Raw genomic sequence first — 17528 nt, 5'->3', positions numbered from 1 at the left:
GTTGTGCGGGGGCGTCACGTAAGAAAAGGTGGAAACGTCAGAAGAAACAATCAAATCCCCCAGTCATGACGGCGTAACGAAAACCACAAGTTTTTTCAGTCTCTTGTGAGAAATGGTTGAAATATCCGGCCAGTCCAGCTAGTTGCGCAATGGGTTTTTTTTTCTTCCTCTGGCGTGACAAGAAAAAGTCAGCAATGAGAAACAGATGAAGACCAAAGTAAACAAAGAGACTGACTGCTAGCTTGCATGAGAAGATGCGATAAGCAGGCAAGGAAACGAAAACAGCACGCACATGTCTAATGTTGCATCAAAAGCAGAAGAAATCCAACACAACAATCTACACCGGAGCACATTTAGGGAAGCCTCATTTCAAAGGTGCCTAACCCCGACGTCATTTTAAAAAGCCATCTCTGGCTCAAATCCCTTTAGAAAAAAAAAAGGCCAGTGTTGAAAGCACATTTTGAAAACCCAAGCTTTTATTTGAAGGTCAACGTTGCCTTCAAATTGCAATTGAGGGTCGTGCAGTGAGGAACCGCCTCGATCTTGATTGGAAAATTGATGTGCAAGTCAAAAGCCCGAGCGAGCGAGCAACGTCCATCTTGCCGTAAAAGAGCTAAAGGCATCTTTGGAAAGCAAAAGCAGCAAAATTGCCGAGAGGAGGGCCTCGCTCGTTCTTTTCCAGATGACTCTGCAGTGTATGGGTTTTTTTTTTTTTCTTCTCCCCGGCTGGAATGTCTCGCACGCCTCCGTCCGCAAGCTCCTCCCTTGTCTCTTGTCTGAAGAGGATAAGGAGGAAGAGGAGGCAGCTCGCAAACTTGAAAACTCTCATCCCCTGCGAGGGCCTCACGTCCGCCTTGTCTAGGAGCACATCTGGCCCTGCTGGCTCACTCGCTCGGCTTCTTTCTTGACTTTTCTTCCTGCGGCCATGAGGAGCGTTTGGGCGGCGACCTGCTTGCTCCTGGCGCTGTGGGGCGTCCTGCTGTGCCCCAGAGAGGCCGACGGGGGAGGGGGGGCCGAGGTGAGGGAGGCCCGGGGGCTGGCGGAGAGCCGGGGCACAGCCCGCCCCCGACCCGAGCCCGGGGCTGAACCGGCGGAGGCGGTCCAGCCCAAAGCCAAGAAGAAGAAAACGCCGCAGGAGGTGGAGGCAGGTGAGGGCCATCGAGTCCTGGGACGCAGCAGGCTGGGCGGGCGGAAGGCAGGCTGGGCGGGCGGGCGGGCGGGCGGCAGGCTGGGCGGGCAGGCGGGCGGGCGGCCGGCGAGCGCCTCGCCAATTTCATTCCGGCTACATTTGCAATCAAATCCAGGCCAAATTTCAACCAAGCTCTCCTTCCGCGTTCTCAGACATTGTCAATTGCGTTGCTTCTCGGTACGCCGGCGTGCGGGGCTAGCCAAGGCGAGCCGCTTCCCCAATTGTGGTGTGAAACGCTGGTTTGGAGCCCCCGCCTGCCTGCCTGCCTGCCTGCCTGCCTGCCTAACCGCTCACCCGCCCGCCCGCCCGCTTGAAAAGCAACGGCGGAAAAGCACAACCTCGGCTTGGAGCCCCAATGGGAAAGCTCCAAAGTCTGATTCCAAAGCCGAGCCCGACGTGTTGTGCTTCCGTTAAGCCAAAGCTAGGAAAGCGGCAGAGAAGGAGGCCAAGGCCAAGAGGCAGAAGATGCCCAAGCCTACCAAAAAGCCCAAAGAGCCCAGTAAGAAACCCAAAGCCTCCAAGAAGCCCAAAGCGGGCAAAAAAGCCAAAGGCGCTACAACGGCGATGCCAAACACCAGAGCGCCCACCGCACCCGCCACAGACGCAAGTACGTGCTCTTTGCTGGCCCATCCATCCGCACGGCAGCTGAAGACGGCGAGTGACGACAAACTTGCCCTTTCTTCCATAGCGACCCGACACTTTTCCACCGTACGGCCCATGTGGGAGGAGCCAGAAGAACCAGACCTGGTCAGGAGGATCCCAGGTGAGCGTGCTCAAGTCCCGGCGGTTCTCTCTCTCTCTCGCCCTCTCTCTCGCCCTCTCTCTCGCCCTCTCTCTCGCCCTCTCTCTCGCCCTCTCTCTCGCCCTCTCTCTCGCCCTCTCTCTCGCCCTCTCTCTCGCCCTCTCTCTCGCCCTCTCTCTCGCCCTCTCTCACTCGCCCTCACTCGCCCTCACTCGCCCTCACTCCCTCACTCGCCCTCACTCCCTCACTCCCTCACTCCCTCACTCCCTCACTCCCTCACTCCCTCACTCCCTCACTCCCTCACTCCCTCACTCCCTCACTCCCTCACTCCCTCACTCCCTCACTCCCTCACTCCCTCACTCCCTCACTCCCTCACTCCCTCACTCCCTCACTCCCTCACTCCCTCCCTCCCTCCCTCCCTCCCTCCCTCCCTCCCTCCCTCTCTCCCTCTCTCTCTCTCTCTCTCTCTCTCTCTCTCTCTCTCTCTCTCTCTCTCTCCCTCCCTCCCTCTCTCTCCCTCCCTCCCTCCCTCTCTCTCTCTCTCTCTCTCTCTCTCTCTCTCTCTCTCTCTCTCTCTCTCTCTCTCTCTCTCTCTCTCTCGCTCTCTCGCTCTCTCGCTCTCTCGCTCTCTCGCTCTCTCGCTCTCTCGCTCTCTCGCTCTCTCGCTCTCTCGCTCTCTCGCTCTCTCGCTCTCTCGCTCTCTCGCTCTCTCGCTCTCTCGCTCTCTCGCTCTCTCGCTCTCTCGCTCTCTCGCTCTCTCGCTCTCTCGCTCTCTCGCTCTCTCTCTTTGATGACCCCCTGTGGCCAAATTAAGAAACGCAGCTCGGTTTGAGCTACGGCCCGTTTGCTCGTTTCAGGTGGAGACAAATCTGAGCTGAGCACGCTGGAGCCGATGGCGTCCATCCCAGGTATTCACCTGACTCTCTGCGCTTGATTGCCTTTGGAGAACCTTTTGCTGGCGTTGCAGAAGAGCCCACCGAGGTCCCCTTCGTCATCCCCTGGTACGAGGAGTACGACTACGACGACCGTACGTCCGCTGCCGCCGTCGCCGCCACCAGCTGGGACCAGGTCCTTGGACATCATCAACACATTTTCTTTTCTCTCCAGTCGCCAAGAAGAAGCAAGAGCAAGAGGAGGAGCAAGCGCGGCGGGAAAAGGCGGAAAAGGCGGAAAAAGGTCAGGGATGACCATCTCTGGCATTTTTCAAGGTGGGGAAGAGGGAAAGGACGGCGGGCCGCCACCGCTGACACTTGCATCTCTTGCGCTTCCCACCAAGCCGAGCGCCAGAGGAAGTTATGGGAGGCGGAAGAGGAGGAGAGGCTGAAAATGGCCTCGCAGGTGCCGGAACCCAAACGTAAGGTCACGGCCAGCAACGTGCGGACGGGGACGCCTTGGAGTGTCTGAAGCCCGTGCTTCCGTGTCCAGAATGTCCTCCTCTGGGCTTGGAGTCTCACCGCGTGGAAGACGACCAGCTGCTGGCGTCCTCGCAGTCCCAACACGGCTTCGGCGCTCACAGGGGAAGACTCAACATGCAGGTTGTCTGTCGCCCACCATAAAGTGACCGTCCGTCCGTCCGTCCGTCCGTCCGCCGCATCACAACGGAGCCATCCAAAGCCAATGGCGTGACACGTGCCGGTCCACCACGGTGGAGCGGGCGGCAAACTCCACGCTTGACTAACGCCGGTTGTATCCGCGCAGGCTTCTGCAAACCAAGAAGATCTTTACGGGGGCGCCTGGTGCGCCGAGCCCGAGGAGACCAACAGCTGGTTGGAGGTGGACGCTCGACGGGAGGTGGAGTTCTCGGGCGTCATCACGCAGGGAAGGAACTCTGAGCAGCTGTGAGTCTCTCAAGCACTTTTGCACTTGAACCAAAGCGGAAAGCAACCAGAGAAGAAAGCCCGCCATTTTGTGTTTTTCCTCCTTCGCTTCCTTGCTTCCTTCCTTCCACAGCGACGACTTTGTGTCGTCCTACTTTGTGGCCTTCAGCAACGACAGCCGCGACTGGAGCGTCCTTCACGACGGCTACGCCGAGTGGGTAAGTGGCGGGCCGGCTCCGCTTTGGCGTGGCGGCGAGAGAAACAAACCGTATTCCATTGCAGTTGTTCTACGGGAACGTGGACAGAGACACTCCGGTACTGAACCAGTTTTCTTGGCCGGTGGTGGCGCGCTACATGCGGATCCTGCCGCAGAGCTGGAACGGCAGTTTGTGTCTCCGAGCCGAGATTCTGGCCTGTCAGCTTCCCGGTCGGTATGCCGAGAAACGGCGGCTGTAAATCCTCGCGGCTCCATCCAGGCGCAGTTGACGGACGGCAGGTGTATGACTTTGGCCTTCCAGACAGCCACCGGAGCGAGGAGCAGGTCCAGTCTTCCGACGAGCTCGACTTCCGCCATCACAACTACAAGGACATGAGACAGGTGGCGGCGTCCTTTGAAATGAAGTGTGTCGGCCCGTGTGCCGAGAACACCGTTTGAGCTCGCTCTTCTTGTCGGCCGGCTCCAGATGATGAAGGTGATCAACGAGGAGTGTCCCGACATAACCAGGATCTACAATGTCGGCAAAAGCTCCCAGGGTCTGAAGATGTACGCCATGGAGATCTCCGACAACCCCGGGGAGCACGAGACGGGTAAGAGAGCGATGGCCGGGGCGGGGCGGGGCGGGGCGGGCCAGCTGGTCCAAGCTGACCGAGCGGGGCCTGTCCAGGAGAACCGGAATTCCGATACACCGCGGGTCTCCACGGTAATGAGGTGCTGGGCCGGGAGCTGCTCCTCCTACTGATGCAGTTCCTATGCAAGGAGTACAAGGGGGGAAACTCTCGAGTGCGCCGCCTGGTGGATGGAGTGAGGATCCATCTGGTGCCGTCCCTCAACCCCGACGCGTACGAGGTGGCCTTTGAGGCGGTAAAGTGGAGCGCGCTCCCGTGCCCCTCGCTCGCTCGTTCTCTCGCTCGTCTAATCAGGTCTCTCCTTCAGGGATCTGAGATGGGCAACTGGGTTGTGGGCCACTGGACTGCGGAGGGCTATGACCTTTTCCAGAATTTCCCAGATCTCAACAGCATTCTGTGGGGGGCGGAGGATCGCGGCTGGGTCCCGCGCTTTGTACCCAACCATCACATTCCCATGCCGGAGCACTTTCTCAACGGATCCGTGAGTTGCTTCCCGTTGCGTTTGCTAGTCGGCGACTCCAGCGGGCCACTCTTGCGGCTGCCTTTCAGATGGCTGTGGAGACCAAAGCCATCATTTCCTGGATGGAGCGCACACCCTTTGTGTTGGGAGCCAACCTGCAAGGCGGCCACAAGCTGGTCACGTACCCTTTCGACACGCAGCGGCCGCAGATTTCGGTAAGGCCCCCAGGGGTGGGGGGCGGGTGGGGGCGTCACTCGGGTGTCTCCGCATTTTGAGGCGGGATCGCCGCGATCGGCAAAAAAATCATTTGAATGCGGCTTACGCATTCCTCGGAGCCGTACGGTGGGTGACCCGGGTACGTCCGTGTCCAAGATGAGCGACGACGGCCGCCGCTGGAAGGACGGCGACGAGATGAACGAGGAAACGTGGGCCCGCATTCAGCGTCAGAAGGAGGGCGCCCTGCGGGAGACGCCCGACGAGGTCATGTTCCGCTGGCTGGCTATGTCCTACGCCCACAGCCACCTGACCATGACCGAGGTCCAGCGCGGCTCCTGCCACGGCGACGACGTCACCGGGGGCCAGGGCATCGCCAACGGCGCCGGCTGGAAGCCCGTGGTGGGAAGTAAGCCTCCGTCTTGACATTTGGGCTGGCTGGCCGGCCGGCCCTGTTCATGCCCGCGGGCCTCGTCCGCAGGCATGAACGACTTCAGCTATCTTCACACCAACTGCCTGGAGATCTCCATTTTCCTTGGCTGCGACAAGTTTCCGCACGAGAGCGAACTTCCTCTGGAGTGGGAAAACAATCGCGAGGCTCTGCTATCCTTCATCGAACAGGTCAGAACCAGGGCCGCGTCTTCAGACGGACACAAATGGGCTACAACCTAACTGAGAACCTGCCCTCGGCAAAAAAAAGGGCTAGCGCGAGGACTTTGCGGGCCGGTTCACAAGTGGGACCGCCCGACCGGGATCTCAATGATGGCAAAGCTCCCTCCCCCGAGCACCGCCAATGAAGTCATCGGCTGCCGAGCCAGTTGATAGCTATGACGTCTGGAACTGTCAATGAGTCGAGGACCTCAAAGAGCTTTTGATATTCAGTCGTTTGGGAGACAAGCGAGCGCTCTGGAGCATTGCCTTTCAGCTCTCCTTTTTGTCCCAGGTGCATCGCGGCATCAAAGGTGTGGTCCGAGACACGGAGGGCAACGCACTGGGCAACGCCACCATCTCCGTGGAGGGGATTCGCCATGACGTCATCGCCGGTAAACAGACACCCCAAGAAAGTTCAAAATCAGCACTCATGCCGCCCATTCAAGAAAGTTTCATGTCTCTCACGGCAGCCCCGGGCGGCGACTACTGGCGTCTGCTGAACCCCGGCGAGTACCGCGTGACGGCCAGGGCCGACGGCTACACGTCGCAGACCCGCCTTTGCGTGGTGGGCTACGACGCGGGCGCCACGTCCTGCAGTTTCACCTTGGCCAAGTCCAACTGGGACCGCATCAAGCAGATCCTGGCGCTCAACGGCAACCGGCCCATCCGCGTGGTGGCCAAGGCCGCCGCCACCCCCACGGCGCCCGGCGCCACCGTCTCCCCGGAGGAGAAGCACGCCTCCGCCCAGCGAGCCGAGCGGCTGCGCCGGCTGAGGATCCTGCGGCTGCGCCGGCTACGTCTGGAGAAGCAACGGCCCGGCCTCAGGACCCCGCCCCCGACCACGGCCGCGACGAGCGCTGCCACCACCAGCAGCAGCCCCACGCGGAAGCCCCAGACCACCACTTCCTGGTACGACTCCTGGTTCCCCGTGGACAACTTGTCCACCGAGAATCCCTTTGACAGCATCATCTTTGACTCGGGGCCCACCGAGGACTACCCCTTTCACTTCACCATCGACTGAAAGGAAAGACAACTGGCCATTTCCTTTGCTCATCTAAGCACGCCACTCGAATCAATCGACATTTCACTTCTAAAAGCGTGACGCAAGCTCCACCCGGCAAGACCTCTCCGCACCGCACCGCACCGCACCGCGTCACTTGAAAAACAAAGATGGCTGTTCATTAACCAACCAATGTAACCAATGTTGCTTTTTTGATGCAGTTACTCAAGATTAAAAGAGAAAAAAAAAAAGAGTCCGCCTGCTTTCACCAAAGACTGCTGTCGAGACAATCTCAAGCTAGCGATGCGGCGACAGGACGGGGTGAGCGTGAATGAACCGGGACACCTCCAAACAATGCAAGAATTGACAAATGAACTGGCTCAGGACTCAAATGATTTTACTTGGTTCCATCTGGAAAACGCAATCAAATGTGCTGCAGCGAGCGAGCGCCTGCGCACACACACGCACGCACACACACACACGCACGCAAGCAGGTGGGCAGATGTTCTCTAAGCGTCGCCGCAGCAAAGCCAGACATTTTGTTCCATCTGAAAATTGGCCAATGTTTTTGTGAGGAGGAATGCAGCTCATTCCAGCGAATGGCTGGGCTTTTTGTTGCGCTCCCTTTTGGTGTAGCGGAAACTCCTCAGCGGATTCTTGCCCTTCAACAAAACACAGCAGGCGCCAATGAGTCGGCATAAGGGGTGGGTGGGCTCGCGGCTCACCTTCAAGCTACTTTTGGCCACTCCGTGCGGTTTGGGCTTTTGGCTTGGCCCTCTTCGCCTCCTCCTTCTGGACAGAGGGTCCACCACATCCCTCAGAGCTTCGGGGACTGCGCAAAGTTCACAAAGTCAAGCGAGCAGATGAAAGCACGCTAGGGAGCTAACGTGACGCGACTGACTAAGGTATTCCGGGATGTTCTTCAGGTGAGGCTTGATGACGGCGGGGTGAAGGTCTCGGTCGTGCCGGAGCAGCTGCAGGTCTCTGGGATTGTCCTCAAAGTACGTCTGATTGACAAGCAGAGGCCGCCCGCTCGTGACCTTTGATAATACGGAGCGCTTGCGCGAGCGAGCGAGGCTCACCTTCAGCTTCTCCGAGTTGAGCAGTTCCTGCTTGATCTCTTTCAGCCGAGCTTCTCTCACCGCCTGCTTGGTGACCGATCGCATGGCGTCCTTTGGTGGGTGGCAGATGGCAACATTCATACGTGAGCTTCCTCGGGGCTCTCATTGTATTGTGGGTGACGGTGGGGAAAAACGACGACGACAAAAAAAACTCAGACTCACCCTGCACCTGTACCTCAAACCTTCAATGGTCTCCATCTTGAACTGGTACGGTTTCAGGGCCGATTCTGCGTTGTCTGGAGACAACAGCGAGACCGTTACGCCAACCATCCAATGTGAAAAGGTGCGCGTGCCACTGCTCTCTTGATGGCCTCACCTCCTGTCAGCGTCTCCTCCACCTCGGAGAGCAGAGCTGTTTCCGTGTGAGCGACGAAGGACAAGGCCGTGCCCGGGTTGTCGGCTCTCGCCGTCCTAGAGGAAAGCTAAGCGTCAGCCTTCGGCCTCGCGTGGACCGCGCCGCCGGCCGGCGTACCTTCCCACTCGATGGATATACGACTCCACGGTGGCGGGGAAATCAAAGTTGATGACGTTGGCCACGTTTTGGAAATCCACACCCCTGGAGACGCTGTATTCCTTCGCTCTAGCCCTAGCAAGGCAGCACAGCACAGCACAGCACAGCACAGCTGGAGTCTGCTCAGCCCTCAAGAGTTGTCTTTCACTTTGAAAGAAGACTCACTGCCCTTGCTCTTCTTCTTGCCTCTTCCGGCAGGCTTTGGAGCGGCGCCAGGCTCGGCCAGACTGCGTTCGTCCGTGGCGATGATGTAGTCGTAGAAGCCTTGATTGAACTGCGTGATGATGTGAGACCTGCGCGAGGAACACGGTTTGCGTTTTGTTTGACGGCCAAGCGGACGCAGGTTTCCCCTTCTGTTTCACGGAGTCCAATCCCAGAAAGGTCTGACCTGGACCGGACGGGCAGCTCCGAGTTGAGCACGCAGGCGGGAATGCTGAACTGCTCCAGGAAGAGCTTGAGGCGGTAGCATCGCTCCACGGCTCCCACAAAGACCAGCGTCTTGCCCCGCACCAGCCGCAGCTTGAGCAGCGTGTAGATGAGCAGGAACTTGTCCTCCTCCTCGCAGCGGATGCTGAACTGCTGCAGCTGGCTGCAGTCTGGCAGCTGGGAGCCTTGCAGCTTCAGGGTCACCTGGGGACGGACGGACGGAGGGACATTGTTTTCTTGGTCACGTCGCGTGCTTCACGAGGGTAACCGCCGCTGCCGCCGCAAGACCGGCCGCCTTTACGGGATTGTGCAGCAGAAGCTCCTTCAAGGCCTGAACGTCATCACTGAGGGTGGCGGACATGAGGACGGACTGGTAGATCTTTGGCAGGTGGCTGTAGGGCGGTTGAGCACACAATGTTAGCATTAGCGCGCCATGCCTTCCTCCCTCCAAGCCTCCCTCCCGAGGCAAAGCCCGCATGGCCTCCCTCACCACAGCAGACTCTTCAGGTCGTCCTCGAAGCCGAAAGAGAAGAGCAGGTCGGCCTCGTCCGCCACCAGCGTCTCCAGCGAGGCTCCCAGGGTGAGATTGCGCGCGTTGAGGTGGGCCAGAACGCGGGACGGCGTGCCCACCACCACGTCGGGCTTCTCCATCAGGACGGGCCTGCCGGCCGACAAGCAAAGAGCGGCAGAAATGGGCAGCGGTCCAAAAACGAGGGGAAATACAAATATAACGCTATCGGTTTTCTTTTTTGGGACCTTTGAGCAGACACGTCGGCTTTCCCGGATATGTCGGCCACGCGGACGTCCCTGGAGCAGTACGCGGTCAGCTGCCTCATCATCGTCTGGACCTGCTGGCCCAGTTCCTTGGTTGGCACCAGGATAAGGGCCCTCACGTCCTGCTCGCGAACACTCTGAAGAGGACAACGAGACACGAGCGCTGGCAGCCGGACGGACTTTGGATTGTTCCGGGGCTGCTCGTTTGTTTGTTTGTTTGTCACCTGCTTGGAGGCCAGGATGCGCTGGATGATGGGCACGGCGTAAGCGGCCGTTTTCCCAGAGCCGGTCCGGGCCCGAGCCAGGAGGTCTTTTCCCTCCAGAGCCAGAGGGATGGCCTTTTCCTGGATCAAGGTGGGCTGGGACCAACCCAAATCGGCCACCGCCTAAAAGAGGACATCCCTTGTGTTACACTCACGGGCATTCTCTTCTGGCGCTTCATGACCAAAACAAATGAATTTAAGGGAGCTTTAGGATGATGTGCCCTCAATTGGGCATTGACCTTTTTCTTCTCTATCGTGTCTGCGCAAACAGAGAACGCTGTCTGTCGTACCCGGCCTTATTTTCCTACCGTGTTGACGAATGGCGGCGCAGAGGAAATCCGACATTTTCGAGCGGCTCAACTTCTCGTGGCGCCTTAGCATTCTTCCATTTGGCTTTAACTCGCATGCAAACACGGAGCGGAGCCGAGCGGAGCTGTGTTACCTTCAAAAGACGGTCGTCAAGTCCCATTTGGTGGAATTGGAGCCTCTCAGTCGCCATTGCAGCAGTACCACGGCACGCACACGTGCGTCGCACTGTTACCACGTCACGTCACGCGCATCAAGTAGGGATGGGCGGATCGATACCAAAATAGCGATATATCGATCCAGGCTGCTCATTGTTGAGTATCGAACTCCCTAGCTAAAATATGGATACTTACAATTATTTAGTTCTATTTTTTTCCTCCTTTTTTTCTGCTCCAATTTGACGACTTGCACTCATGCTAGCACTACTTTTCCTTCCGCCTGCTGCACCGGCGTGATGTGAAATATGTCACAAAACCATTCAATATTGTGGCAGGCAACAGCACAAACTTAACAAAACATTGAAGTAAAATTCACCCCACGCTTCATGAAGAGCTGCAGTTGAAACGTGCCGCAGACACTAAGGCAGCGACACCGAGGGAGGCTAAGGTACCAAAGTACCTTAGAAGCAGCGTTTCAGAAAGGCAAGACATATCCAGGTATCAGGTGCTAACCAAAAATCCTAAGCATTTGTGCTTGATGTGCTGCTATTTGAAGCAATCATTACTGCGCTCATTTAGAAATCAAGTTTTCCCCTTTTCAATTTGTGGTCGAACGCCATACGTTGTTTTATTTGTAACTCCGCTTCCTATAAACAACACGAAAGTATTACAATGTTAAATGTAAGTATCCAGTGTCTTTACAAATGGATAGTTTTGCTGCTCATGACCATTAAGCCCTGGATCTCTGTTGGTACCACGTCTCTTTTTACAATATACTAAAAGACAAAACTTTTTCCCAACAACAGAGAGAGAGAGAGAGAGAGAGAAAAAAGTAAAGAATAGCTCCTTTTAATTAAAGTGGTACTATTAATATGCATCTTCCATTCATGGTTTTCTAAAAAGGTTAATAATTCATGTACACTTCCGGTATCGATATCAGATCGATATCGGGTATTTTTGGGCAGGAAATACTTGGTATCGGATCCAATCAAAAATGATTGGTATCGCCCATCCCTACCCCCCCCCCCGCCCCTGTAGTGACGAATGATGGCTTCCAAACGCAGCCAATGAGACACTGGCCTACAGGTGACAAGGCGCGGCCCGTCGGTATCACGCGGCCCAGCCCTCCGTCAGTCGCGTGCGCTTGACGGACGGGCTGGACCGCTCGTCCAGATTGGCCGCCGCCGCCCGTAGGAGAAAGTCGCCGCCGCCGGCAGTGGTTAGGGTTAAGACACGGCCGCCGCCGTCGTCGTCGTACGAGCTCCCGCAGCTGGACGCGCTGCCGGCGGGCGAGCGCCCCGGGCGGGCAACCACACGCTCCCCAGAGGGAGAGGCCGGCTCCGACTTGATGCGGAGGTCGTGGCCCGACGGGAAGTTGGCGTTGTGACACAAGTGCCTGCGAGACACAGAGTAGTCAGCACGGGTGCTGAACAAAGCCATTTTTCGGCAGCGCTGACGTCCAAGCATCTAGAGTTCTTCTCGCCCAGCTTCACAGACTGCTGCCTTTCCATTTCAGCTACGAAAGGGAGGAACGCACTAAAGTGTCTTGTTGCTTTCACTCACCCCATGTGAGCGAGCGGCACGCTGCGCAGGTCGTGCAGGTCGCCGACGGGACGCTGCGGCTGCAGCCAGCCTTCCACGGAGCCGAGCCCGGCCGACCCGAAAGCGGTGAGGGAGGTCAGCTCGCCCGCCATGGAGAAGTCTGAGAAGCGTGGAAAGGTTCCGCTTCAGCTCGGGCTCAAGATGGCGCCGGCCCGGCCGGGCCTGGCCCGGCCCGGCCCGGCCCGGCCCGGCCCAGCCCAGCCCAGCCCAGCCCAGCCCAGCCGACTCACCAGCGCCAAAGGAGCTCAGTGAGGACGGTTGGTAGCCTCCCGCGGCGGCACCGGGAAAAGACACGCACGCGGCCGGACTGGACAGCGTCTGCGCCGTCTGCGAGCGATTGATCATGGCGCTCTGCGGAGACATGAAAAAAAAGAATGGCGACCATCACGACCGCTCGCTCGCTCGCTCACTCGCGCGCTCTTGGCCCGTGCTGGAATTACACTCGCACCAACACTCACCATGGCCACCATGTTGCCGCTCTTGTTGTCGGGTATGTGGCTCATTGGCGGACTTTTGTCTTGGAGGCTCTGAGACACGCCCCCTGGTGACATCTTGGCAGGGGAGGGGCACTGGTTGCTGTAAACGCCATTTCCTGCAGGAGGAGGAAAGAAATGCTTTTCATTGCTCGTCGCTAAATGGCGACGGCGGCAGACACGGCGAGCGTTTGTTTGTCAGCTCAAAGCCCAGCAGGCCTCTTTTTTTTTTTGGACTTGCAATTTCTCATTTAGTCAATGTCAAGCCAAAGGTGCTCCAGAAAGATTTGAGAGTTGCCTGTTAATTGGCCCAAATCTCATTTTGAAGACGTGACAAAAATGACATGCGGAGACTTGAACAGGTTGCCACGCGGCCGCTGACCTTCTTCTTGGCTGCCGGGGGGCCGCTGGGGGCACGCGGCCTTCCTCGGCATGGAAGCGTGATGGCTAGGCGGCAGGTTGTGCTCGGCTGCGGCGCCCCCTATGCCGGCTTGCGGGTACAGCAGCGAGGAGGCGCCCATCTCGTAGCCGGAGGCGGGCAGACCCTGCGGTCGGGCGCATCATCAAATTGCAAGGAGGAAAACGATTTTTTTCAGGTCGTCGCCACGACAACGGCAACTCACGCAGACCGGCTGTCTGTTGAGCATCAGGTGGACGACGTCAGTGCCCATTTGGAGGTACTTGTCGTGCGTCTCGGGGCTCTGGCCGGCAGAGTCGTCGTCCGCCTCCATGTCGGGACTTTTGCTGCCGCTGAGGCCTTTCTTGCGCAAGGTCTGCACACGGGCACACGCAAAATATTCAAATATTTACTTTTTAGGAAACTCTTTTGGGACATTATCATCATTATAACTCTTTCCATCCAATATACGTAGTATGGATAGTTTCTAGAAAACACAACATCTTTTTGGGGGTCAAAAATCATTTCTTCGGACAGAAAGAGTTGCCAGCTTGACGAGAAGTTCATTTTGAGCAATTAGTAAGTGAAAGGCGTCAAATAAACATGGTGTGTTGTGTCAAGCGCCGTTTGGACCGGATGAACCACGTCCCCGTTTAGTTTTGGGGTCATCGGTGACCTGCGACTGAGCTTGTCCTCTTCTGGGAACGTACGAAAGGAAAGACCACTGCCAAGCGCGGACCATTTAGGTGGAAATGGAACAAGACGGAGCAGCAAAAGAAAAGTTCATTCTTTCTGTCTCAATTCTTTCCGTTGGCACGCACAAATTGACGCCACAGCCGCCCTTGCTATTCTTAGCCCTTGTGTTCTATTTTTAGCAAACGGCGGGGAAGGAGCGCGCGCTCCCTCCCGCCAACACAAACCAGCTCCACTTGTTATGTGTGTGCGTGGGCGTTTAACGGGAAAGACGCCACAGAGCAGCACGAGAGCCGCACAAAATGTTGCTTCAGCGACATTTCAACCAAATTCTCAAGAGAAGGCCACGCCACGCCACGCGACCATCATCGGGAGAAGCGCAAAGGACAACATGCGCCAATACAAGGCCCAATGTCCACACAAATGACAAGAGGCCCGGGTTAGGACACATTTGACGGCATGCAAGAGGCCCAATCACGGCCTTGAGGTGGGCGGGTGCTTGGCCTGCGCAGACACACACGCACACACACACACACACACACACACACAAGCTCGACTCACATGTATGATGTCGGCGTTGGTCCTGTTCTCGTGGGGCTCGTTGCACTCGGTGTACTTGAGCAGCACTTTGTCCATGTCTGTGCTGGCGTACTGGAAGAGTCTGTCGGCGCTGTTGAAGACGATGAGCGCAATCTCGCAGTCGCACAGCACGCTCAGCTCGTACGCCTTCTTCATCAGGCCAAACTTGCGCTTGGTGAAGGTCACCTGCGGGGGAACGGGTTAGAGACGCTGCGGCTAACGCTCAAGTCGCACGTAGCCCGACCGACCGAATCGCAACGCTTGGCCTTTAAGTGGTGCAGAAGGGAACACACACACACATGGGGTGTCAGTGGTGCCCCCCCTGCCATCGGGAAGCACATGTGGCTGCATTTCCTGAACTGTTCCCACAGCCAAGTCACTGTGCGTGTGCCTCATGGCGTGATAGGAGCTGGTGCCAAAGTCATGGCTTTGACGTGACGGCGCTAGGGTTCGCTTACGTGTCGGTTGCGTTCGTCCACAATGCGGGCGATTTGAATCTTCTTCCGGCCCATCTCGGCTCTTTTTTGCTCAGCTCAGTTGAGTGTGCCTGCCTGCCACCTCCTTCACCCGTCTGAAAGACAACAAGCGGATGAATGGATGAATGGATGGATGGATGGATGGATGGATGGATGGATGGATGGATGGAGGGATGGATGGAGGGAGGGATGCCAGTGCAATTCATTATTTCGATGATGTGACGTTTGGACAGCTGTAAGTTGGCCACCAAGGGCTTGTGCGACGTCATCAGCATCATCATTTACGGTGAAGCAACAAATTCGATTCTCTGTGGAGTGCCTTGCAATATTCGATCGCAAAGTGTCAAAGGTGCGCGTGCGGTGGTCGGTCGGTCGGTCGGTCCCCCCAAACCTTCAAATGACGTGACGACTACTCGCAGCACAAAAGGCTTCTTTTTTGAGCAGGTAAAACGTTCTAAATTGAGCGATAACAAACGCGGTTCTTCACTAACTCGCTGACTAACTAACTAAGAGTCAGTCCTCTTCCCGAGTCCAATTTGTTCCGCTCGCCATATGTCCGAGTCATGCTCCGGAGCGCAAAAGCAAGCCAGCGTCTGGAAAGCTCGAAGATCGTGCGCCAGGCAGCCACAAGAAAACTCTGGGATGCGACAACGGGTTATCCCTGAAGACCTGCTCGCTCGCTCGGACGCGCGTCTCACCTCTGACGAGTCTTTTAGTGCAGCATGACTCTTCCGTCTCAAGGGTCCGTCCGTCCCGCGGCGATCCAGACCGAGGAAGCGCGCGCAAGCACCTGCACAACATACATACGCACGCACGCACGCACACGACGATCACGTGACAGGCGGTACGGGACAAAACACTTTCAACAAGTGAAACTGATGAACACTTTGGATTGGCGCACGCGCGCCACTCAGTGGACACATCGTGAATAAAAGCGCGCGCATGCGCCCGCACACACGCGCCCGCACACACTGGACGACGCTTCATTAGGTCCAGCCCAGGCGATCTATTCACCCTCGTGATGATTGATTGTACCGCGTCCTAATGTTTCGAAGTCATCACGAGATCAGATTGCAGCCTCGATGTGTCCTAGTCATCTAGGAACCTCACACACGAGACATTTTCCTCAACCAATCCCATTTTAAATTGGTGGACAAGTTTTTTATTTTATTGATTTATGTCCTGTGTTTGACTGGTTGTGAGCAAAATAAGTTTGGAAAGAAGAGACAGTAGTCCATAATTGCGAGCACTGAAGTGGCTATCGGCATCATTTTACTCTAAAAATTCATAATAAATATATATTGGATTGAAAGAGTTATGATGATAATGTATAACTCATTATAAGAGTTATAATGATGATAATGTCCCAAAAGAGTTTCCCAAAAATAAAAACACAACTAGCTAGCGCGTTCATTTGGCCAAGTCAAGTGCATGTCGTAAAGGGAAGAAAAACTTGCACTTGGCTGATTAGGTTGCATTTGGCACAATTTGCACCCACAAAATGAGGGAAAAGCACACAGAAACAGCAGCCAAACTTACATTTGGAAACATTGGGGCCATATGTGGTGCTCGCTCTCTCTGTACCAATCAGGCGCTTTGCGTGCGTGCCTGCCTCAAAATGGCCGACTCGCTGACAGTAGGAACATTTTCAGCTAGTTGCTAAGCATGATGACGTGAAAAGACCCGTTTTTCTTTGAAGTGTGGACTCACCGCTGCGTGCTCTTCCCCAGGAAGACGAGGCGCCGGGTCCAGCTGTGGGTTCCCTATTGATTCCTCGTCTCAAACAGATTGGCAAGCCAGACCAGCTGGCTTGAGGAGGTAAGACGCGCAAGTGGTCGGCGTTCCGAGCCCACTCGGAAGATGTAGTCCATACTGAGTGGATAGCAACTTGCCCCTCCCTGAACAACACACCCAGTCGCACGCACGCACGCACGCACGCACAACCCCTCCTTCGCTCCCTGATGAGCTCACCTGTCAATGTCACTCTGGCTAAATTCAGCTCAAGTGTCACTGATGCTGCGCATACATGCATGAGTGTGTGTGTGTGTGTGTGTGTGCACGCGCGCTTGCATTCATGCCGGTGTGTTTGTGCATGAGACTAAATGTGTACATGCGTGCATTATGTGAGTAAGTCTGTGTTTGTGTGTTGCACGTGTGTTGCTTTTGAATGACGCTGCCAAGTTAGCGCCGCCTTGTATGGTTACGGCGGTTTGTTTGTTGCCGCTTTGTTTTAAAAGGCCCCAGGACAGGACGGGCCCGCCATCCGGAAAACTCTGCGTATTTGGAACCAATCGTGCGGCCTGTGCTTTCCACTTGGGAATTTTTTGTGATCTACCGGATGGAGCTACTTTCTAAACACCCATTTTCTACCAGACCCTGCCATTTCCAAGACACTGAAAGCAGATGGAAGGAAGATGGGCGCCCCGACAGCTTTGCGCAGCGGCAAGCGTATGGAAACTTTTTGGCTCGCCACTGGCTTCTCAGCCAGGGAGCAAGCGCAAGCTGCCTTTATTTCTGGCCTCGCCTCCAACAGCTGAGCATGTGCGAGGGCGGGCGGGTTGGCGGGGCTGAGCATGTGCGAGGGCGGGCGGGTTGGCGGGGCTGAGCATGTGCGAGGGCGGGCGGGCGGGGCTGAGCATGTGCGAGGGCGGGCGGGCGGGGCTGAGCATGTGCGATCGGGCCCACCCGGGCGACGCAACACGGCCGCCGACCTTCAGCGCCGCGCCATCCAGTTCGAAAGACGGGGGCAAATTTCCCTTTTGCCACACTGATCCGCCACTAAAGAGCAATACTGTGATGATGTGCCCCAGCCACATCTCAGATTGTTTTTG

At 56.6% G+C, this 17528-nt stretch overlaps 3 protein-coding genes across 4 annotated transcripts; 1 reads left to right on the top strand and 2 right to left on the bottom strand.

The window, feature by feature from the left end:
• Positions 1-752: 752 nt before the first annotated feature.
• aebp1a (AE binding protein 1a) lies at positions 753-7107 on the top strand. Its single transcript, XM_061294105.1, has 20 exons — positions 753-1148; positions 1605-1796; positions 1878-1952; positions 2789-2839; positions 2899-2958; positions 3039-3107; positions 3208-3285; positions 3357-3466; positions 3630-3769; positions 3882-3966; positions 4031-4175; positions 4267-4346; positions 4432-4555; positions 4633-4829; positions 4902-5075; positions 5144-5269; positions 5427-5676; positions 5749-5888; positions 6211-6310; positions 6389-7107. Exons 1-20 carry the CDS (start codon positions 926-928, stop codon positions 6937-6939), a joined length of 2970 nt encoding a protein of 989 aa, XP_061150089.1. The 5' UTR covers positions 753-925; the 3' UTR covers positions 6940-7107.
• Positions 7108-7298: 191 nt separating this feature from the next.
• On the bottom strand, positions 7299-10645 carry ddx56 (DEAD (Asp-Glu-Ala-Asp) box helicase 56). Its single transcript, XM_061294104.1, has 14 exons — positions 10456-10645; positions 9975-10136; positions 9733-9887; positions 9467-9637; positions 9278-9368; positions 8939-9180; positions 8712-8843; positions 8512-8625; positions 8356-8450; positions 8202-8275; positions 8001-8090; positions 7820-7925; positions 7644-7750; positions 7299-7580 (listed from the first exon to the last, which is right to left on the bottom strand). The coding sequence occupies exons 1-14, from the start codon at positions 10510-10512 to the stop codon at positions 7506-7508; spliced, it is 1671 nt and encodes a 556-aa protein (XP_061150088.1). The 5' UTR covers positions 10513-10645; the 3' UTR covers positions 7299-7505.
• A 665-nt stretch (positions 10646-11310) lies between these two features.
• Positions 11311-17138, bottom strand: LOC133163846 (myocyte-specific enhancer factor 2C-like). Of its 2 annotated transcripts, XM_061294102.1 has the most exons (10): positions 16408-17135; positions 15396-15487; positions 14680-14792; positions 14204-14407; positions 13176-13325; positions 12935-13097; positions 12538-12671; positions 12310-12430; positions 12041-12179; positions 11311-11873 (listed from the first exon to the last, which is right to left on the bottom strand). In XM_061294102.1, the coding sequence occupies exons 3-10, from the start codon at positions 14731-14733 to the stop codon at positions 11588-11590; spliced, it is 1251 nt and encodes a 416-aa protein (XP_061150086.1). In that variant the 5' UTR covers positions 14734-14792; positions 15396-15487; positions 16408-17135; the 3' UTR covers positions 11311-11587. The 2 variants fall into 2 exon arrangements, with proteins under 2 accessions (XP_061150086.1, XP_061150087.1); XM_061294103.1 differs by lacking the exon at positions 15396-15487 and having other exon boundaries at positions 16408-17138.
• Positions 17139-17528: the final 390 nt, after the last annotated feature.

Source organism: Syngnathus typhle, linkage group LG12, assembly GCF_033458585.1.
Source record: "Syngnathus typhle isolate RoL2023-S1 ecotype Sweden linkage group LG12, RoL_Styp_1.0, whole genome shotgun sequence".
Lineage (NCBI taxonomy): Eukaryota > Metazoa > Chordata > Actinopteri > Syngnathiformes > Syngnathidae > Syngnathus > Syngnathus typhle.
This window is presented reverse-complemented; position numbering and strand designations above follow the sequence as displayed.

Bases quoted from the DNA above. Each gene is read 5' to 3' on its own strand.
- aebp1a (XM_061294105.1), top strand. From the start codon at position 926: ATGAGGAGCGTTTGGGCGGCGACCTGCTTGCTCCTGGCGCTGTGGGGC. The intron at 2,840-2,898 runs GTATTCACCTGA...CTGGCGTTGCAG, and splicing joins GCCGATGGCGTCCATCCCAG to AAGAGCCCACCGAGGTCCCC. The intron at 3,286-3,356 runs GTAAGGTCACGG...TTCCGTGTCCAG, and splicing joins GCAGGTGCCGGAACCCAAAC to AATGTCCTCCTCTGGGCTTG.
- LOC133163846 (XM_061294103.1), bottom strand. From the start codon at position 14,733: ATGGGCCGGAAGAAGATTCAAATCGCCCGCATTGTGGACGAACGCAAC. The intron at 14,408-14,679 runs GTAAGCGAACCC...GTTCCCCCGCAG, and splicing joins TGGACGAACGCAACCGACAC to GTGACCTTCACCAAGCGCAA. The intron at 12,672-12,934 runs GTCAGCGGCCGC...CTCCTCCTGCAG, and splicing joins CCCCGGCAGCCAAGAAGAAG to GAAATGGCGTTTACAGCAAC.
- ddx56 (XM_061294104.1), bottom strand. From the start codon at position 10,512: ATGGCGACTGAGAGGCTCCAATTCCACCAAATGGGACTTGACGACCGT. The intron at 10,137-10,455 runs GTAACACAGCTC...GTCCTCTTTTAG, and splicing joins TTGACGACCGTCTTTTGAAG to GCGGTGGCCGATTTGGGTTG. The intron at 9,888-9,974 runs GTGACAAACAAA...TGTCCTCTTCAG, and splicing joins GCATCCTGGCCTCCAAGCAG to AGTGTTCGCGAGCAGGACGT.